This window comes from Engystomops pustulosus, chromosome 10 (genome assembly GCF_040894005.1).
Source record: "Engystomops pustulosus chromosome 10, aEngPut4.maternal, whole genome shotgun sequence".
In the NCBI taxonomy this organism is placed as follows: Eukaryota; Metazoa; Chordata; class Amphibia; order Anura; family Leptodactylidae; genus Engystomops; species Engystomops pustulosus.
In genome coordinates, this window is record NC_092420.1 from 7,414,124 (window position 1) to 7,439,503 (window position 25,380).

The window sequence follows — 25,380 nt, forward strand, 5'->3', positions numbered from 1 at the left end:
AGGACATGTTATGATATTGACGCCCCCTCCATTGGCCAACCATGTTATAATATCATTGGCGCACGCTCCTTCTTGCTGCCATTTGTTTGTGAAAACAGTAGCCAGTGTAAATATTCCCAAAACTTCAGGGCAAAGAGTGAGATTCACCGTAAATCATTAATTCCTCATGTCAGCGGGAAGGATAGCGATCCGGCGAGTGTAACGGGAGAGGCGCAGGGCACGCATGACTGCATTAACAATGTCCTTTCTCCTCAAGAAATTATTTCTCAACGTTTTTATTGTTTAACTTCCAAGAGACGCGGAGAGGAGACATGGCACGCAGCAGCCTGCTCCTGTCACCCTGCCATGGGACGGATTTTCACTTCTCAATTAAGAGAAGACGAGGGAAGGTCACGCCAAGGACATGGCAGCCAGGGCAGGGGGGCATTGGGGAGGCAGGTCTTTTAGGGACATGTTGTGGTTTACAAGAGAAAAGTTTTACTTCATTTATTTAGTTGCGTCCTGGACAGACACTAAGACAGAGGGCACGTAATGTCACAGAGCCAGAGCCCTAATATCAAACATTTGTAACTTGATGAGGACTTCCAGGAGCAGTCTCTAGTCTAGTACACATCGTATGGAGCAAGTTGTCCTACTGCCAGGCGCAGGACAGTAAGAGGTCATTACTCGGATCCTTTCTCAGGTTAAGCTCTAGGTTCAGACAATCGCGTGTGATATAATATTATTCGCCGATGTTTATAATGGGTGGAGCCGAGACAACCCATTAATATTATCAATACTAATTCACCAGACCAGATAATCCACAGATATCACGCCAAGTCTAACGAACACCTGATCAATCTGGAAAATGGCCGAACACATAATGCAGGGATAATAATAAAAATTGAAGGGACTGTGTGTTTTGGGTGGAGTGCGATTTAAAAAGAAAAATCTATTTACATTGCATCTCGTGATTAATAAGGAGCAGGAGGCCAGAGATTCCAGAAACCGCGATTACGCTGCATGATGTCATATGAATTAAAGTAAATCACACAAGATCCCCTTATCCCCAGAACACAGGGCGAAGGAGAGAACAAAGAAGCAGTCACGTGTTACAGTCTTGTTTATGCCGTAATGCCTGCCATTAATTTAATGGGATGGATTTGGTTGAGTAAACATAACTTTAATTATTATGGGTTATGGATAGAGGTTATCAATTAAAATTTGACACAATATAAGATTGATGAAAACAAAAAGTTAACCTTCGCTAAATACTGAAGTCAATGTAAATGACAAGTATCCAGGAGTAATTTTTTTTCAAACTGTATCAAGAAAATCTACTAAAGACACATCAACATGGCCCCCTATGTACAAGAATATAACTACTATACTACTGCCCCCTATGTACAAGAATATAACTACTATAATACTGCCCCCTATGTACATGAATATAACTACTATAATACTGCCCTCTATGTACAAGAATATAACTACTATAATACTTCCCCCTATGTACAAGAATATAACTACTATAATACTGCCCCCTATGTACAGGAATATAACTACTATAATACTGCCCCCTATGTACAGGAATATAACTACTATAATCCTGCCCCCTATGTACAAGAATATAACTACTATAATCCTGCCCCCTATGTACAGGAATATAGCTACTATAATCCTGCCCCCTATGTACAAGAATATAACTACTATAATCCTGCCCCCTATGTACAAGAATATAACTACTATAATCCTGCCCCCTATGTACAGGAATATAGCTACTATAATCCTGCCCCCTATGTACAGGAATATAACTACTATAATACTGCCCCCTATGTACAAGAATATAACTACTATAATACTGCCCCCTATGTACAGGAATATAACTACTATAATACTGCCCCCTATGTACAAGAATATAACTACTATAATACTGCCCCCTATGTACAGGAATATAACTACTATAATACTACCCCCTATGTACAAGAATATAACTACTATAATACTGCCCCCTATGTACAAGAATATAACTACTATAATACTACCCCCTATGTACAAGAATATAACTACTATAATACTGCCCCCTATGTACAAGAATATAACTACTATAATACTGCCCCCTATGTACAAGAATATAACTACTATAATACTGCCCCCTATGTACAAGAATATAACTACTATAATACTGCCCCCCTATGTACAAGAATATAACTACTATAATACTGCCCCCTATGTACAGGAATATAACTACTATAATACTGCCCCATATGTACAAGAATATAACTACTATAATACTGCCCCCTATGTACAGGAATATAACTACTATAATACTGCCCCCTATGTACAAGAATATAACTACTATAATACTGCCCCCTATGTACAGGAATATAACTACTATAATACTGCCCCCTATGTACAGGAATATAACTACTATAATACTGCCCCCTATGTACAAGAATATAACTACTATAATACTGCCCCCTATGTACAGGAATATAACTACTATAATGCTGCCCCCTATGTACAGGAATATAACTACTATAATGCTGCCCCCTATGTACAGGAATATAACTACTATAATACTGCCCCCTATGTACAAGAATATAACTACTATAATACTGCCCCCTATGTACAAGAATATAACTACTATAATACTGCCCCCTATGTACAAGAATATAACTACTATAATACTGCCCCCTATGTACAAGAATATAACTACTATAATACTGTCCCCTATGTACAGGAATATAACTACTATAATACTGCCCCCTATGTACAGGAATATAACTACTATAATACTGCCCCCTATGTACAGGAATATAACTACTATAATACTGCCCCCTATGTACAAGAATATAACTACTATAATACTGCCCCCTATGTACAAGAATATAACTACTATAATACTGCCCCCTATGTACAAGAATATAACTACTATAATACTGCCCCCTATGTACAAGAATATAACTACTATAATACTGCCCCTATGTACAAGAATATAACTACTATAATACTGCCCCCTATGTACAAGAATATATCTACTATAATACTGCCCCATTGTACAAGACTATAACTACTATAATACTGCCCCCTATGTACAAGAATATAACTACTATAATACTGCCCCCTATGTACAGGAATATAACTACTATAATACTGTCCCCTATGTACAAGAATATAACTACTATAATACTGCCCCCTATGTACAGGAATATAACTACTATAATACTGCCATCTATGTACAAGAATATAACTACTATAATACTGCCCCTATGTACAAGAATATAACTACTATAATACTGCCCCCTATGTACAAGAATATAACTACTATAATACTGCCCCCTATGTACAGGAATATAACTACTATAATACTGTCCCCTATGTACAAGAATATAACTACTATAATACTGCCCCCTATGTACAGGAATATAACTACTATAATACTGCCATCTATGTACAAGAATATAACTACTATAATACTGCCCCTATGTACAAGAATATAACTACTATAATACTGCCCCCTATGTACAAGAATATAACTACTATAATACTGCCCCCTATGTACAGGGATATAACTATTATAATACTGCTCCCTATGTACAGGAATATAACTACTATAATACTGCCCACTATGTACAGGAATATAACTACTATAATACTGCCCCCTATGTACAAGAATATAACTACTATAATACTGCTCCCTATGTACAGGAATATAACTACTATAATACTGCCCCCCTATGTACAGGAATATAACTACTATAATACTGCCCCCTATGTACAGGAATATAACTACTATAATACTGCTCCCTATGTACAGGGATATAACTATTATAATACTGCTCCCTATGTACAAGAATATAACTACTATAATACTGCCCACTATGTACAGGAATATAAGTACTATAACACGGCCCCTATGTACAGGAATATAACTACTATAATACTGCCCCCTATATACAAGAATATAACTAGTATAATACTACCCCCTATGTACAGGAATATAACTACTATAATACTGCCCCTATGTACAAGAATATAACTACTATAATACTGCCTCCTATGTACAGGAATATAACTGCTATAATACTGCCCCTATGTACAAGAATATAACTACTATAATACTGCCCCCTATGTACAAGAATATAACTACTATAATACTGCCCCCTATGTACAGGAATATAACTACTATAATACTGCCCCCTATGTACAGGAATATAACTACTATAATACTGCCCCCTATGTACAAGAATATAACTACTATAATACTGCCCCCTATGTACAGGAATATAACTACTATAATACTGCCTCCTATGTACAAGAATATAACTACTATAATACTGCCCCCTATGTACAGGAATATAACTACTATAATACTACCCCCTATGTACAAGAATATAACACTCCTATATATAAGGGGAAGTGATGGGCAGCACATACACAGCATGTAGTAGGTGTATAGCTGGCTCTGCTACACCCCTGATGGATGAGGCATCATTGTAATCAGTTTCCATTAGATCACTGCCTCGTAGTGTTTATACCCTGCAGCTGTCAGTGATGTGTCCTGGGAGGAGAAGCTGTCACCTTGTGTGCAGTTCCAAAGATCTTGGGACTATTTAATGATGAGAAAAAAAAATACATATACTAATGAGGTCCCGGCTGATGGCATCAGAGCACAGAGGGAAGAGCTGCATACACATGAAGAGGAGATGCCTGATGCAATGAATGAATGGGGATAGGATGCAGCATTTTGAAAAAATCTGTCCGTATGGACTTGTGGATAAAGCCAAAGGCCACCAGAGAGGCTCATCCTCTACTATGGGCTTCAGGTGCAGAAAACACCATGCAAGTGGTCCGCAGCCATATTCGTCTCATTATATTCCCACTGACCTTCATTACCAGGGTACAATGCACCGCAGGTCTGAGAGATCATCTCAAAACACAGTACCGTCTAATTCTCTGCGATGGATACCCCCTGTAATCCCTCTCAGGGAGATGCGAGAAGCTTCACTTACACCGGCAGCACAAAGAGCAAAGCCCCTGGCCAAGACATTGTGAAATTGCTTAAGACCGGGTCAGGTCAGAAGGAGATTATCAGAGGATTCAATTGCCCTACAACAAGTCAGGTTAATATGAGGCCAAACACAGGGGGCGAGAGGTGGAAATATACAGACAAGTATCAGAACAAGTCAGGGAGGAGACTAATCCATAACAGGAGTCTTCAGGAGGCATATAATATAATATTTTACCATTGACGATCCCACAAACCTTCCACTACACAGATCCCTTGGCCCTACCACAACATATAGACTGTTCTATAACTGGAGACTCATATCTTCCCTCTTACACTTCTGGATATAAATGAAAAGTTCAGACCAGGCCGAAGAACATGACCTTACATAGTGCACTGCTAGAAGCCAGGGCTGGTCCATTGTCATAGACTGTGCTGCCACCTAGTGATAGGAAACCTTCATGAACATGATAGTCACAGAATAATAGAGCTTATCCCTCTCTACAGTAAAGGGGATCATTTGTTGGGTGGTCACCTGTCCTGGTACTCTAATCCTCCTATAAGGAAACCTACCATTTACCTTGAGAATGCAGTAGCTACACTGATGCAGAAACATATCTTGTTTAATCCCGGAGCTAAATGGTTTTGCAGAAAAAACAATATAACATTCAGGCAAACACATTAGACACGGGAACTTGTAATTACAAATGGAGGTTAGTCAAGACATGACTAATCAACCCGAGCTGGATCACTCATACACAGCAGCAGGTGCAGCAATTGACTATTCTGCCTGCAGGCACAACCCAGGGATTACATCATACTCTCCTGCAGTGAATAACTCAGGTGCTAGGAGAAGCCCTGAAGCAGCCATAGAAGGGACAAAACTTCATTATCATAAGGTTATATATCTGTTTTATCAGCAAAACCACTCATCTCAGGGATTAACCAAGATATGATCCTGCATGAGTGTAGCTACAGCATTCTCAAGGTATGTTTGCTTCATAATGCATCAAATGCTAGGTTTTCATTAAGCGACCTTGGTCACTGTCCTCTCCACCTGCTCCATTTCCCCCATTGGTGCAGTGGGAGTATCAATGGTAGGACACCAAATTCTAGTGATCCAAGAGAACAAATTCTTATAGTGTTATAATAAGAGAATAAGCCAGTGACAACCAGAGATGTGTGACACAAGGTGAGGATCAGATTTTGCCTGCAGATAACACAAGTATATACTGTATATAATACAGGACGTCACCGACACCAGTATCAGAACCAATGATCTTTATTAGATATCCTCAAATCAAAGCATTTTTTCTGAACACAGTAAAACCTGTATCCGAATTCTGTCACTGGCATTTAATATAAAACTTAAGTGTCCCCACTTTCACAAAATAAGAAGAGTTCCAATTTTTAAAAAACAAAGTAAACTGCAGCATCTGCCCAAAACAGTAACTGAAAGAAGTAAAGTTGTGTGGGAAGGAGATCCATATTTTGGGTCAGACACTGGACCCGTCTTACTCCTGACTAGAGTAAACAGCAGCAAGACAAGAGCAATGCCAGGACACAAAGAAGGAGGAGAGTCTGGATGTCCGTGTATTGTGCACCCATTAGCCAACCCTCAAGGGGGGAGCCACCAGCACAACGCCATCGCCTCTGACAAAAAGCATGGGGATGTTCCTCTTCGTGGACTGTAAGAGAGAGAATTCCATAATGTGTATGAATCCATTTAACCCGACATTAGACATGCACCCCCTGACTACATCTCTAGGACACGGCACAGCTCTGATAGGTGCTAGGAGGCCGAGGAGATCTGATCTAACTTCCACATGCAGGGAAGTACAATCTGTGTCTATCCCATACATTCCATAGTAACCAGCCCCAGTTGCACAGTAATGGGGTATAAAATAGCGAGTACTGATGGAGGTGCCCAGAGACCAATTCTACAGTATTTTGCGGACTATAAGGCGCACCATCAAATTCCTGCTAAAACGTCTAAGTTCATACATATTAGGCGCACCGGATTATAAGGTGCACCTGATTATAAGGATGAATGACCAGCAGGTGGAAGACATGTGCACAGTTCAAGGCAGCTGATGTCTGTAAGTACGGTTCATATAAGGCGCACACTGGACTAAAAGGCGCACCTTTGATTTCTGAGAAAATCAAAGGATTTTTTTGTGCGCGTTATGGTCCGAAAAATACGGTACATTAATATTAACCCGACAACAAATACCACTAATGACAGCCATAAGACATTGTACAGGTCATCAAGGAGATAAGCAATCACCAGAAAACCCTGCTACAGCGTGCACTGGGTACCTTATAGATCTCCTCGTAAGTCTCCTCATCAATTTCTATGGTGGTGACAGTCTCCTCCACATCCCCCAGGATCATGTTCAAGTGCTGATCATAGGCCTGAAAGGAGGAAGAGGTTAATAACGAAACATCCCAAAGCCTACAGTATAATATAGAGACAGTAACCCAGACACATACATGCAGCCGCCCCCGGAGCTCCCGGTCATTCCTCATCTTCACATAAATGCGCTCGTCTAAGCTCAACCGGATCAGATCCAGAGGCTCCTCTACTGTGTTAGTGGTCTGCTGCTGCACAGGGGATAAGAGAGGAAAAGACTTGTAATACAAAATAATGTAATTTTCGAGACTATTGTACACTCACTATTCTGCTGCTGGTGCAGTCACTCTGTACATACATGACATTACTTATCCTGTACTGATCCTGAGTTACATCCTGTATTATACCCCAGAGCTGCACTCACTATTCTGCTGCTGGTGCAGTCACTGTGTACATACATGACATTACTTATCCTGTACTGATCCTGAGTTACATCCTGTATTATACTCCAGAGCTGCACTCACTATTCTGCTGCTGGTGCAGTCACTGTGTACATACATGACATTACTTATCCTGTACTGATCCTGAGTTACATCCTGTATTATACTCCAGAGCTGCACTCACTATTCTGCTGCTGGTGCAGTCACTGTGTACATACATGACATTACTTATCCTGTACTGATCCTGAGTTACATCCTGTATTATACTCCAGAGCTGCACTCACTATTCTGCTGCTGGTGCAGTCACTGTGTACATACATGACATTACTTATCCTGTACTGATCCGGAGTTACATCCTGTATTATACTCCACAGCTGCACTCACTATTCTGCTGCTGGTTCAGTCACTGTGTACATACATGACATTACTTATCCTGTACTGATCCTGAGTTACATCCTGTATTATACTCCAGAGCTGCACTCACTATTCTGCTGCTGGTGCAGTCACTGTGTACATACATGACATTACTTATCCTGTACTGACCCGGAGTTACATCCTGTATTATACCCCAGAGCTGCACTCACTATTCTGCTGCTGGTGCAGTCACTGTGTACATACATGACATTACTTATCCTGTACTGATCCTGAGTTACATCCTGTATTATATTCTAGAGCTGCACTCAATATTCTGCTGGTGCAGTCACTGTGTACATACATGACATTACTTATCCTGTACTGATCCTGAGTTACATCCTGTATTATACCCCAGAGCTGCACTCACTATTCTGCTGTTGGAGGAGTCACTGTGTACATACATGACATTACTTATCCTGTACTGATCCTGAGTTACATCCTGTATTATACTCCAGAGCTGCACTCACTATTCTGCTGCTGGTGCAGTCACTGTGTACATACATGACATTACTATACAGTCTCAGTCAGGAGAGTATAGGCCGCTGTCGGGTGATGAGTATTTCGCATAACGCCTCATGTATCAGTATCCCCCCGGGTAACAATCCCGCTCCTGTTCCTTTGGGACCCCCAGCCTCGCACACTTCCCCCTCAGTGAGGCGCTCACCTGCTCTCCATCATCCGCCATCTTGAAAACCGCGCTCAGCGGAAGAGGCCGGTGTCCCTGGTAACGGAACTCTCGCGTGATTTATGCCACTGACAGGCGGGAGCGGGTTGCACCAATCAGAGCTAAACCTCCGCGGCCACGTGATTTCCTTTGCGTTTGTTATACAACAGCAGCATGTGTGGCTGAGGGGCAGAGGAGCCGGAGGATGGGGAAGCGACGGGGATCCGTGGACGGGAAGACTGAGGGCAAGAAGCCCCGGAAACAGCCGGGGAAGAGACGGCAGGGGGCGGAGCCCGGAGGTGCGGAGAAATGTGTGGCCCCTTTAAGTGATGATCATTATGTGACTACCTGCAATAGCTTCATTATTTATCCTAGCAAACCCCGCCCCTTCTCTTATAAACTCCTCCTTTTAAGGGGTTTTTATTCATATCCCTGTTTTTATAGGGGTCTTACGCAATTCATAGTTGATGATGTCATCAGTATGACGTCATCATCCAATCGCTGATCTCATGATATGACCCTAAGGAACGGCTTCACTGCTGATGTCATTGCTGAAGTCTGAAAAATCCCTTTAAATTAACACATTTAATCAAAAATCTCAATCCATTTTAACAGATTTAGCGTTTTCTTACCACTTTTTAAAATCTCTGCTTGCTGTCAGTGAATGCCCTCTCTTCTAAAGGTTATTAGCTGTTCTGGGGGATTAATTACAATTAGATCCAGTCTATCACATCCTTAATGAACAGACCGCTGGTCGGATGATACATTTTTCCTGCCACAATACATTGTAACAAATACTCTAACATTCCGGGTACAATGTATCAGTCATTGTCTAGACTGGATGTCTTTGTAACAAACCCTCAGCAGTGATGAATATTAGTTCTGAATGGGTTTCGCATCTTTCCCAGGAATAGATAAAACTAAGAAATGGCTGAACATGTTTGTAATTTTTGCAGTTTTTTCTCTTGTTTCTTTATTTTTTTCCTGTCTCTGGGGGTTTCTTGCAGCAGATGGTGATCAGGATGTGTGTAAAGATGAGACGGCGCCCAATAAGAAGAGCAGAGGGGCAGCGCCAGGTGCCAGAACCACAAAGAAAGCGGCGGGTAAGACGCCAGGTGCGGGCGCTGCCGGGAAGAAGCCTCCAAGGTGTAAGAAGACGGCAGAGAAGGAAGTGAAGGAGGAAGACGCGGAGAAGGAGATAGAGTGAGTGCTGTAACCCCAGAGGAGGCACAATGGGCACCTGCAGAAATACAATGGGGGTTATTTACGAAGGGCCCGAATCACGTTTTTTCCAGCAGGTTACGCAAATTTTTCAGTTTTGCGCCGATTTTTTTCCCTGTATTGCCCTGGGATTTTGGCGCACGCGATCGGATTGTTGCGCATCGGCGCCGGCATGCACGCGATGGAAATCTGGGGTGCATGGCCAAACGAAAATCCGACGCATTTTTTAAAAAAAAAAAGGGTTGCGGGACACGCGCTTACCTTCACCAATTATAGGATCATGCACTCCGGCGTGCCTCGGCGGACTTCAGCGCAGCAGCGACACCTGGTGGATGTCGCAGGAACTGCCTTAGTGAATCCCGGCCGGACCCGAATCCACCGCAGAGAACGCGCCGCTGTATCGCGAATGGACCGGGTAAGTAAATCTGCCCCAATGTATCACCCTTCTAGGGGAACAGCTGAGCCACGATCTGTGGGAAGATGGTGCCACGTTAGGGCCATTGGTGACTATCTCCAGGGCACATGTTTGACCCGTTATGAGTCAGTGGGGTATTAGAAGGAGGGTCACATGGTGCCTTGGGACAAGAGTATTGACGGTCATGCAAGTGATGGGGTCTGTAGGATGGAATAGGTATGTAAACAGTCTTGGGAGGGCAGCGGCGTACCCTGTGACACGCACTGTAGTCTGCGGTACAATATGAGGATAAATAAGAGGAGTAAAAACACAGGTTGGTAAGTGTGCGCTACCCCTATGGTTATCATTTTAGCCATAGGGGCAGCGCGCACTTACCAACCTGTGTTTTTACTCCTCTTATTTATCCTCATGAGTCTGTGGGGTCACTAAGTATTATGTGGATACAGCATAACCTATACATTTGAGACAACCTCTTTTGTAAAAACGCTACAGTGAACTGACCTATACGTTCTTCTCAAGGACCTCACAGGTCCTGATGTGGGGGTCCTCACTGATCACTATGATTTGAGCTGTTTAACCACTTAGAGGCCTTGGTCAATACTGCCTGTGGCATCTAAGTGGTTACACAGAAGGGGAATGTTCTATCTTTCATGACCCCTCCTCGGTGATGTGCTTAAAGGATGACCAGTATGTAGAGGGCCCTGTTCACAAAAAAAAAAAATGTGTCCGCCCCCAACGCGGTGTTGGCGATGATGAGTGTTAGTCTGGTCCCTGCAGCTGTTCTATAATACTGTGCGTGGCAGGTGAATGTCTGATAACTTAAAGGAAACCATCAGGAATCTACCTTAATAGGAAGGTTCCCTTTAATACCATGAACCCTAAACTATGCTTGCCCAACCCTATAACAATATATAACCTAATCTAGAGTTTATTTATCTAAAATGACTACTGCGAAGCCTATTCCACACCCCAGTAGCCTCTGCGAGCGGCCGGAGCTCTGTGCATGCGCAGTATCTCTGGCTCCAGTGCTGGACACTCGCACCATCACTCGCACTGCAGCCGGAGTTACTGCGCATGCACAGAGCTCCAGCAGCCGTCGGTGCACAGGTAGGCAATAATAGGTAGATTCCTGATGGTAGGTTTCCTATAAGTATGCCAAGGGTTAAATGGTTCATATTTTGTTATTTTTCTTCTCTCAGAAATTTATTAATCCTGGAGTCGCAGCCGCTGCTCAAAGAGGAGTCTGTTAAAGAGGAAAGCGGTTCGGAGGATGGAGAGGACAGCGAGGAGGAGTGGGAGGATGTGGAAGGTACCTGCAATCATTGGGGACATCTGGGGGTGCTGTTTTCTGTAATACAGATATGCACATTTTGTGAGAGATTCTCATTACTAAATTCATTCTGTTTCCCCCTTTTCTATAGAGCTCAATGCAACAGCACTGGACGCTCTACAGGCTACAACATCCAATGATTCAGGTCTCCCCACCGAGTCCGTGGAGATAGAGATAGAAACAGCAGAAGCCGCCAAAAAAAGATTGAGAAGGTAGATTATATATACAAATAGATCACAGTACTCAGCTCCCCTGATGAGCAATGCTAATATCCTAAATTATAGTCGCAAAATGTTGCTGTTTGTTGTAAATGTTTAGCAAAATCATTTAAACTCTTATAAATTAGAGGGGGGGGGGCAATTAGAATCCAGTACGAGCTCATTATAAGTGCTGCTCTGGACTGTAATACAGGATGTAACTCAGGATCAGTGGAGGATAAGTAATGTCATGTATGTACACAGTGACTGCACCAGCAGCAGAATAGTGAGTGCAGCTCTGGACTGTAATACAGGATGTAACTCAGGATCAGTGGAGGATAAGTAATGTCATGTATGTACACAGTGACTGCACCAGCAGCATAATAGTGAGTGCAGCTCTGGGGTATAATACAGGATGTAACTCAGGATCAGTACAGGATAAGTAATGTCATGTATGTACACAGTGACTGCACCAGCAGAATAGTGAGTGCAGCTCTGGAGTATAAAACAGGATGTAACTCGGGATCAGTACAGGATAAGTAATGTCATGTATGTACACAGTGACTGCACCAGCAGTAGAATAGTGAGTGCAGCTCTGGAGTATAATACAGGATGTAACTCAGGATCAGTACAGGATAAGTAATGTCATGTATGTACACAGTGACTGCACCAGCAGCAGAATAGTGATTGCAGCTCTGGAGTATAATACAGGATGTAACTCAGGATCAGTACAGGATAAGTAATGTCATGTATGTACACCGTGACTGCACCAGCAGCAGAATAGTGAGTACAGCTCTGGAGTATAATACAGGATGTAACTCAGGATCAGTACAGGATAAGTAATGTCATGTATGTACACAGTGACTGCACCAGTAGCAGAATAGTGAGTGCAGCTCTGGAGTATAATACAGGATGTAACTCAGGATCAGTACAGGATAAGTAATGGCATGTATGTACAGTGACTGCACCAGTAGCAGAATAGTGAGTGCAGCTCTGGAGTATAATACAGGATGTAACTCAGGATCAGTACAGGGTAAGTAATGTCATGTATGTACACAGTGACTGCACCAGCAGCAGAATAGTGAGTGCAGCTCTGGGGTATAATACAGAGTGTAACTCAGGATCATTACTCTACATACAAAATTTTTTCATGCAAACTGAAATTATGTTCCTTCTATCAGAGAGAAGAGGAAGGCAGAGTTTGCTGCTTATCTGCGCAGAATGATGAACCGTTTCAGCAAGGAGTTGCGAGAAGACACACATAAGGTGAGACATTGAACAGCCAGCATCGGATTTGTACACAATCCTGTTGATGTAAAGGAATAGAACGTGACATATAAGTGTGTCGTGTACAGAATGTAGGATCAGATCTTGAAGCTTTTGATGAGGACGGGTCCTTTAGAGGTGAATAAGATCTGTTGTTTGCCTTCTCCTCCAGGTACATTTGCTTTGCCTTTTGGCTAATGGTTTCTTCCGCAGTGAAACCTGCAACTCCCCAGACCTCCAGGCGGTGGCGCTGTCTGTAGTCCCAGTTAAATTTACAAACATTCCTGCGGCCCGGGTAGATGTGGTGTATTTGACGAACTTGGTGAAGTGGTAAGATTATCACATTTATTATAACTGTATAAGGGATAATTGGATCTGGTTCTGAGAAACGCTTCTTGTAAACTTCTGTCTAGGTTCACAACGACATTCACCTTGAATCCGGACATGTCCCTGGATGAACGGGAACCACTGGCCGCCAGGCTGGAGCGCAGGTTTGGAGCGTATGGAGTGAGGGACGGAGAGGAGATGGTCCATGTAAGATGATCCTTCACTCGTTTCATAACTTTACAGATCATAGTCATTGATATGTGATTGGTGGGGTCCAGCAATCCGGGTCCACACTGATCACATGATCCAAGTGCTGTGGTCTATACGGTTAACAGAACCAAAACTGGAAAGCTACATGTCTTGTATAGCGGTGATGCAGGGGGGTTACAGCTCGGCTCATAAATCAGGGAGGAGATTATAGAATTGTCCTCTGTGGGTCAATCATTATCCTCCAGTGGCTGTAAATGTAGATAGACCTTAACCTTGTCACAGCTGATGGTTTGCTTCAGTTGTTTGCAATTTTGGAAATCCTCTGGGAGCCAAGTTGTTACTTGAAGCTTCAGTACCAAGGTGCCAAAAATGGACCACAGTCCCCGCTGCCGTGTATTCTGTTTACCCCTATAGCCCCTGTGTTCTAGTTCTTATACAGCCCTCATAGTTATGCCCTGTCTGTAAGAGAAATCCATCAGGAGCACACTCTTCTCTGCTGGCGGTTTGTTACAATGTGTAAGAAATCAAATTGAACAATGTAAACTAATCCCTCTGAATCTACCATCAAGGGAGAGTCCACACACCCCACCTGCATTAGATAGTTGTCTGCTGTGTTACTTCTATGTTGTAGATTCTTGATATGATGATTTCTTATCTTTTATGACCCATTTTTCCTGCAGCTGTTCTTGATTCTTCTTCGAGCCTTGCAGATTCTGAGCCGCCTCGTCCTCTCCGTACAGCCGATCCCCATGAAGGAACCACCCTCTAAGGTTAGTCTGGATACATTTCAAACACAAAAGTCAGAGGGGCAGCTTTAGACTGGGTTCACACCACAATTTTGTCCTCCGTTCTTAGGATTCGTCAGACATATTCCCAACGTGTGCAGTTACAGTGTGATACATCGTCCTGTGTACTCCCCTCTGAAATATGGAGTAGGAGTGAACAATAGCCTCAGCCAGTGATTGGCCTCTGCCAATGTTTAGGATGTTTCCCCCAGTGATGTCACGGTCCTTATATGAACAGTTACATCACTGGGGACCTCACAGCCCATAGGATCAGCAGAGGCCAGGGGCGGGATGCAATTCAATACATCCGTCCCCCATAGGCTCCAATGGCCTCCACTGAGCATAAACCTTGTGCAGCAGGGGGGATCAGGATGGGAAAATTGCAGCTTACTGCGCTTTTCCATCTTGTGTTTCTCACAGTATAAAATTCATACTATAAAGACAAAAAGGATTCCCCTGTCTGTCATTATATGTCTATGTATACACCAGAAACTTGCCCGGCTCATACACTGTAAGAATACAAAAAATGTGATGAGAATGTAACATTGCTAGTTACTTCTAATAGGCAGCACAAACTGAGACAGATTTCTGCACCTTAGGGTGAAGGGTCCTCTTACAATTTATCACCATGTAAAATAGTTTATCAGAATATTTCTGAAGAATCCATCACCGCTGACGTTAGGTCCTGGGGACTGGAGCTCATGTTCATCTTTCTATCTCTTAGATTACAAGCAGTCCAAGGGAGAAATCGTCCAAGACGTCTAATAAGGTTTCCAGAGCCCAAAAATCTCCAAAGGGGAAATCTAATGCAAAAAGAAACCCGAAGAAGGAGAAAGTGGAGTTGATTTCCTTAGACAGTTCAGAGGATGAAGACCAGAAACCGCCAGAAGATGTCAAGTCTAAGAAACCGGTCCGTAAATCTGAGAAGGATAAGTCAGGGGAGATCTCTGAAGAAACCAAGAGCAGAGCAAGTCCCAAGAACCAGCTGCGGAGGAAAGCGGCCTCCAAAGTGTCCTACAAAGAGGAGAGTGACAGCCGCGAGGGCAGCAGCGACTCTGACTACTCCTACAGCGACGGCGAGGACAGCAGTGACCTCTCGGACTTTGATGTCTCCATTGAGAGAAAAGTGGAAGGGGCGTCTTATGTGAAGACAAACAGGAGGAAGTCGGTAGAGGGCACAGCCAAGAGCCCTGGGACCACCAGAGGGCCACAAGCAAAGGTCTCGCCCGAAGGAGACGGCTCGAAACCGAAGCGGAGAGGCAAGATCATCTCCACCGATGATGAGGAGGAGGAGGTTACAGTGGTACTGCCCCCCAGAGGTAGCGATCAGTGGGTGGAGGTCTACCTGGAGAATGAAGAGAAGTGGGTGTGCGTGGACTGTGTCTCCAGGACCGTGAACAATACTTCACTCTGTTTCAAAGCGGCCACCAAACCCGTTACTTATATAGTGGCCATCGACAACAGCGGACATGTAAAAGATGTGACTCGGAGGTATGATTCGGAGTGGATGACCAGCACCCGCAAGCGACGCGTCGATACAGACTGGTGGGAGGAGACGCTGCTGCCTTATAAAGACCCCAACACTACTAGAGAGGACAAGGAGGACACAGAGGTACGGACCACATAGACACACACCCCCTGCCACACCACAGTAACATCACTGGGGGGCGCAGTACTAGTGCAAGCAGCCTGGCAAAATTTCATTATTATTTTTTAGGGAATATAATATATTAACCCCTTTTTGACCAGGCCTTAAAAGGCTTTACTGACGTGTAACAAATTTTCATACTTAAGGGCCATAACTTCCTTTTTTTTATGCAATACCGTAAACTTTTTTGGTTATTTTTTGCGTGACCCGTAGGGATAGTTTATAATGAAAAAAGTAAAGGGACCTTTTTTTTACAGATAAAGTTCAGTATAATCATAGACTGATATGGAGGGACTTATAGGGAACAGGGAGATCTTGTACCTCACTATTCTGTGCAGGAGATATCTGTATTCACTGTGGACACATGCGGCTCTGCTACATTTACTGTCACATGACCTCCTCCCCTGTGAGCAGGGAGCAGCAGCTCCTCCCCTCCAATGAAACCGCCTGAGAAACAAAGTGTAAACAAAGTACGGATTCATAGGGTTTATCAACACATGGAGAGGAGGCAGCCATTGCAGCAGTGAGGTAATCTGAGGGATATAGCAAAAAAGCTGCTGGATATAGGTAACAACGATTATGGGCAAAGTTGTTTTTCATCCCCAGTGCTATTGATTTGTGGGTAAAAAAAACTTTTACAGTTACTCTTAAAATATTTTTTTATATGTAATATGTTTATATGCGGTTTAACATGAAATTTCGCGGATAAGGTCATAAAAGACCCCTGGGGGAAATTTTCACATATTTTTTCACTCCTGGGTTTCACCTGTGACTGGGGCATCTGTAAGCGCCCCGGTTACAGGAGAAACGACCTCCTTTGGGCCAGATGTGTGATCAGAACTGGACTGCGTCTGATCAGACGGGTCTGTAATGCTGGTGGCGGTGCCGGCTGTCCTTCTCTATACATCGCGCTACTTGAGCCTTATGCTGTGAGGATCAGAGAAGGAAGATGTGGTAATAAGTGCAGCTCTGGAGTATAATACAAGTTGTTACATATTGATAAATACAGGCGGTCCCCTACTTAAGGACACCCGACTTACAGACAACCCATAGTTACAGACGGACCCCTCTGACCTCTGGGGACCTCTCTGGATGCTTTACTATAGTCCCAGACTGCAATGATCAGCTGTAAGGTGTCTGTAATGAAGCTTTATTGATAATCCTTGGTCCCATTACAACAAAAAATGTTTAAACTCCAATTGTCACTGGGGCCAAAAAATTTTTTGTCTGGATCTCCAATTATAAAATATACAGTTTCGACTTACATACAAATTCAACTTAAGAACAAACCTCCAGACCCTATCTTGTATGTAACCCGGGGACTGCCTGTATATTAAGATTTTGCATATTTTTTACTGTTGCACGACTGTCACATAATGTGTAATTCCTGATTTTTATATCTCTAGTTTGAAGTTAAATTACTGGACCAGCCCTTGCCGACCTCCATCACGGAGTATAAGAACCATCCTCTCTATGTTCTGAAGAGACATTTACTCAAGTATGAAGCCATCTTCCCGGACTCTGCAGCCATCTTGGGCTACTGTAGGGGGGAAGCGGTGTATTCCAGGTACTGAAGCTGCGGCCAACATATTGTACAGATCATTTGCAGAGGAAAGACACAAGTTTTCCTGTCTTATATGTGAGGTGAACATTCGGAGACACACGATGGATGGTTTATTACAGTCTATAGGCAGAGAGTGAGGAGGTGATAGAGAAGAGGTTCTGGTGCTTCCAGAGGGAGCAGGAGGCACTTCTAAAAAAAAAATATGAAATACTGTTTTTTGTTTTGTTTTTTTAACAAAAACCTGATCTCTCATTCTGCTTCCAGGTCCTGTGTTCACACCTTGCACTCCAGAGACACATGGCTGAAGGACGCCCGCGTGGTGCGGCTCGGGGAGGTGCCGTACAAGGTGACTGACTATGCTTACAGTGGGTGACATTGAGGGGACACACCTTGGGGGGGAAGTTACTTATGTCACATCCGATCTGTTTCATGCACAGATGGTGAAAGGACAGTCCAACCGAGCGAGGAAAGCCCGCCTGGCGGATCCCGAGAAGGACAGCAATGACCTCGCTCTGTACGGTCTGTGGCAAACGGAGGAGTATCAGCCGCCCGTTGCGGTGGATGGAAAGGTGAGGGCGCATGTGTCCGGGCACATACAGTAACTAAGTAGACTTGTATCCCACCTATGTAAATACAGATGTTAAAGGGGTTTTCCAGGTTTTCTTTTATTGATGACCTGTACTTAGAGGGGTTGTGCAGCATTAGACGCCTGCTTTTATCCACAAAGGGAAACCATCAGCAGGAGTGACCATGCAGACTGCAGCCAGCGTTATGTACTGTCTCTGGAGAGATGTGTAATCAGACCGTTGTGTATATTGTTAGTAGCAGCAGGACTGTGATATATAGATTTATATTCTAGGATTAGTGATTCTGCAAGTGCACTGGAGGCTAAGCTCACAATACTTTGCTCTCTGCATTTAAAGGGGTTTTCCCATCTGGGCATTCACATTTAATTAAATTCATTTGCCCTATGTCAGCATTTCTTCAATTGGATGTGATGTGAAGATAATTTCTCAAAATGTAGCCATGTTGACCCTTAGAAACGAGATGGCTTCCTCGGATACGACCACCTCACATTTTGGCAGCAGTGGCCAGACATGTGCTATAGAGTCCTGCCTGACTTCCTGGCTTCAGCGATCATTACCACAGGACGGCTGTGGGGCCTGCATTAACTCCCAGGCATTTCATATACAAATACCCTTTGTGTCTTTGTGCAATCACTCCAGCAGAGGTGGCCGTATCCAAGGTAACAGTCTTGTTTTTTTTAATAACATCTAATTGAAAAAATGTTTATATATGGCAGATTTATGAAACTGAATGTGAATGCCCAGACGAGAATACCCCTTAAACTGTGCAGCAGCCCCTTCCAGCAGCAGGTTTGTTGGAATACTACAGCACTCATCATGCGGGGAGGGACTGTGGAGTAGTTTCAGGAGCGCAGAGTGTTACAGGCTTGTTCCCTCTTCTATAGATACAGTTTGTAGTCTTGACCAGATTCTTCTTTTTGATCCACAGGTCCCACGCAATGAGTTTGGGAACGTCTACCTCTTTAAACCCAACATGTTGCCCATCGGCTGCTCACATTTGCGAGTTCCTAATCTTCACCGCGTGGCCAGAAAGCTGGACATCGACTGTGCCACCGCCATCACCGGCTTTGACTTCCACTGCGGCTTCTCGCATCCTGTGTAAGACTGCTGCGCCCCTGTCATCATATATTTGGGGTTTGTACCCAAAAACTCAAACCCTTTTCTTTTTCTATTTGCAATATATCTGCTTGTTGTCAATGAATAGTAGGTGTTTATATCAAGAGTTTGAGAAACCGCCCTGGTCAGCAGACCGATCACTAATGTATAGTAAGTCAATCCCTCCTTTTATTGGTTGCATTCAGCACAATTAAAGGGAACCTGTCAGCAGGTGTGACCATGCAGACTACAGCCAGTGTTGGGTATTGTCCCTGGAGTGATGTGTAATCTGACCTTTGTGTTTGTTAGTAGCAACAGAGCTATGAAATAAGCATCCTTGCCTCATGGGAGGGGCTATTGAATGTCTCATTGCACAGAGCACAGCAGTGTGAGGACACACCCCCAGTGCACTTGGAGAAGCTACAATCCTGGAATATAAACCCATATATATCAGTCCTGCTGTTACTAACAACATACACAAAGGTCTGATTGATTTGCAGGCAGATTCACTTTGCTTCCATTCCCTGACAGGAATCCTGAACGGTGAGGAAATGAAATACAACTAGATTATAAAAGTTGCATTACATAAATTCGTGACCCAATCTTGTTCCCTCCCCTATCTGCAGGACTGATGGATATATTGTATGTGAGGAGTATAAGGACGTCCTGTTGGCTGCATGGGAGAATGAGCAAGCGGAGATAGAGCGTAAGCAGAAAGAGGTAGGTGGTTCAGATCCCACATCTGACTGTGTATAAGATTAGCCAGGGCCTAGAACCAGGACTCATCCGGTGTCTAACCTTGTGTTGTAGAAGAGGGAAAAGCGAGCGCTGGGCAACTGGAAACTACTGGTGAAGGGTCTGATGATCAGAGAGCGGCTGAAAGCCCGATACGGACAGAAGGTGAGCAGCAAACACAAACCATGGCCCTGCATGGTCTATGTATAGACTGAACCATCTGATGTATGTAGGGTTACATGGACATGGCAGGGAGATCAGCATCCGACTGCCTGGTGCCAGGAGGTAAAGGTGCCACCATAGGAGTGACGGCTATCTATAGCTAGAATATATTTCCATATGGCAAATTTGTTCCTGTAATTTCTGTGACTGTCCCATTTGGCTGAAATAAACTTGCAGTAATCCATGCAGCTGATGAGTGCACTTGTCAAAAAGTCGTAGAAATTGTTGCAACAAATGCACCACGTGTGGCTATACAGATAGCAATGATACCTGGCCTGCAGAGATGACTTGTGTCCTCCAATCATGTCCCTACATTACTGACTTGTGTCCTCCAACCACGTCCCTACATTAATGACTTGCTGTTCACACCCTGTGTAATATCTGCAGGACTCCGAGCACCTTCCCTCCGCAGCTGGAGATGGATTCTCATCAGACGAAGAGAAACCGGTGACCGAGACCCCAGCCCTGGACAGCGCCGTATCCTGGCCCCAAAACCGAAAGGCAGAGGAGCAGCAGGGAGGGAAGCGAAAAACCAAGAGAGACAAGAAAGGGGAAGAGAAACACTTGTTCCCATTTGAAAAGTTGTAAAAGATCAAATTCCCCATGACCCACAAGTCTCTGGTACCTGCTGGTGAGTCTATCAGGTCCAAAAATACCTCCCTTTTACTAGTGCCACCTTGTAGGGGCCTTCTTCATGACCGCTAGACATATCAGTAACATCAGGGCCTGTCCCTACACAGATGTGTAATGGTTTGGGAAGTTTTTTGCACCTGATAGACTTCAAAAACTTCAAGAACTCAAAAACTGTACAAGGCCTGAGGGGGTGGCAGGGGGCTGCACCTGTACAGAGGGGGTGGCAGGGGGCTGCACCTGTACTCAAAGGCTTTAAAGACAGTGCATTAATATAAAAACAATGTTATATTACAATAAAACTTTATAAATAAAAAAAAATGCCAAAAAAAACCTGATTTTGTAAAAACCTCTTAAAATAAATGTTTTATAGATGAGAAAAGCCAAGTGTGATAAAAGTGTATTTATTATTCTGCACCAGGTACAAGCTTCTGTGTCGGCAGTATATAGTGCCCCCCACGAGACGCCTCATACAGGAGCAGTCACAGGACTGTAAATCTGTATGAATATGTCTTACTCTTACCCGCTGTGATTTACAGTGTCCTCACGGTATTTGTAATGTATCTCAGCTGCAGAGAACTTGTAAATTGTTTGCCTTGGCCTGGCGCACTGCGGACGCCCTGTCCGGTCCGTCCTCAGCCGCAGAGGTTATTGCTCCTTGAAGCCATCGGAAGCTCAGCAGGAGCCGATTGCTGGAGTGTTGGGGCTGCTCTGGTATCAACTAGAGCAGTGATGGCGAACCTTTTAGAGGCTGAGTGCCCAAAATGCAACTCAAACCCAACTTACTTATAGCAAAGTGCCAAGACAAAAATTTAAAAAAAAAAACCCACATAGGTGTTTAATATAGGGACTCCTGTAATAAACGTTAAAAAATCCTGGCAGTGTACTGTTGTCCGCTGCTCACCTAAGGCCGGCGCCACACAGGGCGCTTTGTCTGCGCTTGCAAACGCAGACAAAGTCGCCCACCGGGGCGGGCCTCGGCCCGATCGCATCGGTGTTTCTATGGAAACGCCTGCGATCGGGAACGAGCCGCCGGTGTTTCGTGTTAATTTAACGCGAAACACCGGCGTCTCGTTCCCGATCGCAGGCGTTTCCATAGAAACGCCGATGCGATCGGGCCGAGGCCCGCCCCGGTGGGCGCGACTTTGTCTGCGTTTGCGTTCGCAAACGCAGACAAAAGCGCCACGTGTGGCACCAGCCTAAAACTGTTGTATACTGTTCAGGGGAAGGATTGGGGCAGAGCTCAGGTACACCTGCAGCTGATAACCAGCATTATAGAGAGAATTGCCCCATTTTAATATTGATGTATTTTATTTATAGCTATGTCATATGTCACATATCGGGGTCTGCTGATCTTTTATATGTGACCCCAATCCCAGTGGTGTAACAAGACACCAGTGGGCCCTGTTAGATAGATAGATCATTTTTCTAGATACATAGAGATAGATATGAGAGATAGATAGATAGATAGATACATAGATAGATATGAGAGAGACAGATACATAGATAGATAGATAGATAAGATAGATAGATAGGAGATAGATAGATATGAGAGAGACATAGAGACAGATACATAGATAGATAGATAGATACATACATATATAGATATGAGAGAGACAGATACATAGATAGATAGATAGATAGATACATAGATACATACATAGATATGAGAGAGACAGATACATAGATAGATACATAGATAGATAGGAGATAGAATAGATAGGAGATAGATAGATATAAGAGAAACAGAGAGACAGATAGATAGATAGATAGATAGATAGGAGACAGATAGATAGATAGATAGATAGGAGATAGAATAGATAGGAGATAGATAGATATAAGAGAAGCAGAGAGACAGATACATAGATAGATACATAGATAGATATGAGAGAGACAGATGCATAGATAGATAGATACATAGATAGATATGAGAGAGACAGATAGATATGAGGGTGCTGGAAAGATATGAAATAGCTGCATGATGTAGTTTATATTTACAGGATAGCAGGGGAGGATGAGCTGATGCTATACTTTATTTATGTCATGTATTACCTTTCTATACTGCAGCAGCTACATGCAGCCCGGGCTCTGGTGATTCCTCTTCCCTCCTCTCCTATTGGCTGGTTGGGTCAGGTGACCAGCCCTCTGTGTGAGTCCCGGCTTTAGCAGGGGGGAAGGCAGAGCAATGACTGCCTTCCTGCTGACATTACTGTGCTCAGGGGTCCCAAAAGAGCACATGGAACAGTGACAGCTGCTGGACCCCTGTATCTAAGGGCCAGATCCTTATGCCCCTGCCCAATTCTATTATGTGCGAGCAGCTGTATCATGCTGCTCTCTTCTCCCCGCAGTGGTTACTATGGGAACCACAATAACATTCAGCGCTCCCGACAGCCGGAGGTGCGTGCCCACAGGAACAGCTCTGCGTGCCGCATGTGGCACGCGTGCCATAGGTTCGCCATCGCTGAACTAGAGCATCTGTGTTGTGGCTGCTCTGGTAGCAGCTGGAGGATATAACCTCTGAACTATATGGGTGACCAATGAAACATCAACAGAAAAATCTTATGCAAACTATACGTAAACACTTATAAAGCGGAGCTTCACCTTAAATACACAAAAATATTATACACTATATTATAGGGTATAGACCGTGCACATGGCAAGGCAAATCCATAGGGGATGCTGTCGCCTTGTGTGTCCTGACTTCACTTTGTGCCTTCATTCCTCTCTAGTGTTAAGATCTGTGCTTGCTGTCAGTGGTCAGATACATCAAAAATAATACATTCAGTGGCTTGTATGTGCGGTATCTGTTATGCTGTGCTTTTATGGATTGTGATACTATATTTTGCCCAATAGAAATAACTTATTAATAATACTACTACTGTAACAGTGCGAGCAGTAGGTCATCAGTAACGCTGTTTGCCACTTACTGACAAGATCATAGCAAAGATCTTAGTAATACGCTGTTCAGCAAAGTGCAGTACTTCTGCTATACACGGCCGGTACCATAAGAGGTGACATTACTGTTGGGAGTTGTAGTACTTTGGCAGTCAGAGGATGCATGTGTGAACTGTATGCAGCACAGACTGCCATAAACATTCATCCTGGAGGTAATGAGGTACAGATCAGGGCTCTACGCCTCAGCACTGTCTACTCTGTCTTGGTAACATACAATTATTATAATCTCTTTGGCAGCAACTGGATTGTATTTTGCATAGATGGAAGGGAAGGTAGTAAGATGAAGCACACAGATAAAGGGCATCTATCACCAGGATGAAAGACTGTATGCAAATGAGTCTGAGGGGCTCCATAGGTGTTAATAGAGCCTGGAGGCCCTCAGGCTAATTTGCATTTCATCTTTCATCCTGGTGGTTGATGTCCTTTAAAGGACGGTGCCTGGCTCTTATTTTTTGTTATCCATGGCCTCCTTCCTTCTAAAATTATACTAACGAGCTGGAGCATTACAGGCCGTTACATTTGTTTCCCATTTCCCCCTCCCTCTTCCTGCTCTAATCTCGGGCAGTAGGAGGGGAAGGTGCTCCTGGGCAGTGTAGCAGCCTGTGAAGCTAAAGCACAGAAAGGCTACGATAGCACTCCTGGCTCACTGCATATTAATAAAAGCTGAGGCCTTGGATAACAAATATAATCAGACCACCAGTCACGCTGCCCTGATGGTCTATCATGATGGATTTTGATGGTAGATTTAGTTTTACGTGAAAAGGGAGGGGGAAATCCCACACATACTGTTTGAGGGTGTAGAGAGAGGCGAGTGCCCAGAGCGAGGTCTTCACGGTGAGGGAACTTTATAAACAAGAGGAAAGGAGAGGGCACAGCAGCCCTGCACAGGGAGAGCAATCGTACACTATGGGGGACAGAAAACTGGTGTAGACACCTTGAAAATCATCACAATTATTTTCTCCTTAAAGCCAAAGTGAAACGGCCGGCAGCAGATGGGCCCAACATGTGCCGTTCCTGGTCCGTGCTCTATCTAGACCATGCGAACGTCCACCCTGAACCTCTGCATTTTGCGCAGGCTTCCACCGGATAGATCAGGAGGCCTAAAACTCCTTGATGTATCCCGCAGGGCTTCCAGGCTGTACAGAGAGGAGAGGAATGGGGAATCGCACAGGCGGCGTATGGCTGTACAGAGAGGAGAGGAATCGCACAGGCGGCGTATGGCTGTACAGAGAGGAGAGGAATCGCACAGGCGGCGTATGGCTGTACAGAGAGGAGAGGAATCGCACAGGCGGCGTATGGCTGCACAGAGAGGAGAGGAATCGCACAGGCGGC

At 44.0% G+C, this 25,380-nt stretch overlaps 2 protein-coding genes across 6 annotated transcripts; one reads left to right on the forward strand and one right to left on the reverse strand.

Annotated features, from left to right (window-relative positions):
- Positions 1-6,256: 6,256 nt before the first annotated feature.
- Positions 6,257-9,032, reverse strand: LSM3 (LSM3 homolog, U6 small nuclear RNA and mRNA degradation associated). The gene is made up of 4 exons (XM_072128936.1): positions 8,862-9,032; positions 7,484-7,594; positions 7,310-7,405; positions 6,257-6,678 (listed from the first exon to the last, which is right to left on the reverse strand). The coding sequence occupies exons 1-4, from the start codon at positions 8,880-8,882 to the stop codon at positions 6,598-6,600; spliced, it is 309 nt and encodes a 102-aa protein (XP_071985037.1). The 5' UTR covers positions 8,883-9,032; the 3' UTR covers positions 6,257-6,597.
- Positions 9,026-21,308, forward strand: XPC (XPC complex subunit, DNA damage recognition and repair factor). Of its 5 annotated transcripts, none has more exons than XM_072128934.1 (16): positions 9,026-9,160; positions 9,872-10,064; positions 11,697-11,806; positions 11,919-12,039; positions 13,206-13,290; positions 13,463-13,620; positions 13,704-13,824; positions 14,508-14,597; positions 15,337-16,224; positions 17,667-17,827; positions 18,089-18,170; positions 18,262-18,393; positions 19,340-19,509; positions 20,133-20,226; positions 20,317-20,406; positions 20,851-21,307. In XM_072128934.1, exons 1-16 carry the CDS (start codon positions 9,067-9,069, stop codon positions 21,049-21,051), a joined length of 2,790 nt encoding a protein of 929 aa, XP_071985035.1. In that variant the 5' UTR covers positions 9,026-9,066; the 3' UTR covers positions 21,052-21,307. The 5 variants fall into 5 exon arrangements, with proteins under 5 accessions (XP_071985035.1, XP_071985034.1, XP_071985032.1 ...); XM_072128933.1 differs by having other exon boundaries at positions 9,028-9,160; positions 9,869-10,064; positions 20,851-21,308; XM_072128931.1 differs by having other exon boundaries at positions 9,067-9,172; positions 9,869-10,064; positions 20,851-21,308.
- Positions 21,309-25,380: the final 4,072 nt, after the last annotated feature.

Coding starts and splice junctions, on each gene's coding strand:
- LSM3 (XM_072128936.1), bottom strand. CDS start 8,882: ATGGCGGATGATGGAGAGCAG. Junction 7,595..8,861: donor TGGCGGATGATGGAGAGCAG/GTGAGCGCCTCA, acceptor TCCCCTGTGCAG/CAGCAGACCACTAACACAGT. Junction 7,406..7,483: donor AGCTCCGGGGGCGGCTGCAT/GTATGTGTCTGG, acceptor TCCTCCTTTCAG/GCCTATGATCAGCACTTGAA.
- XPC (XM_072128931.1), top strand. CDS start 9,067: ATGGGGAAGCGACGGGGATCCGTGGACGGGAAGACTGAGGGCAAGAAG. Junction 9,173..9,868: donor GCCCGGAGGTGCGGAGAAAT/GTGTGGCCCCTT, acceptor GGTTTCTTGCAG/CAGATGGTGATCAGGATGTG. Junction 19,510..20,132: donor TGCGGCTTCTCGCATCCTGT/GTAAGACTGCTG, acceptor CCCTATCTGCAG/GACTGATGGATATATTGTAT.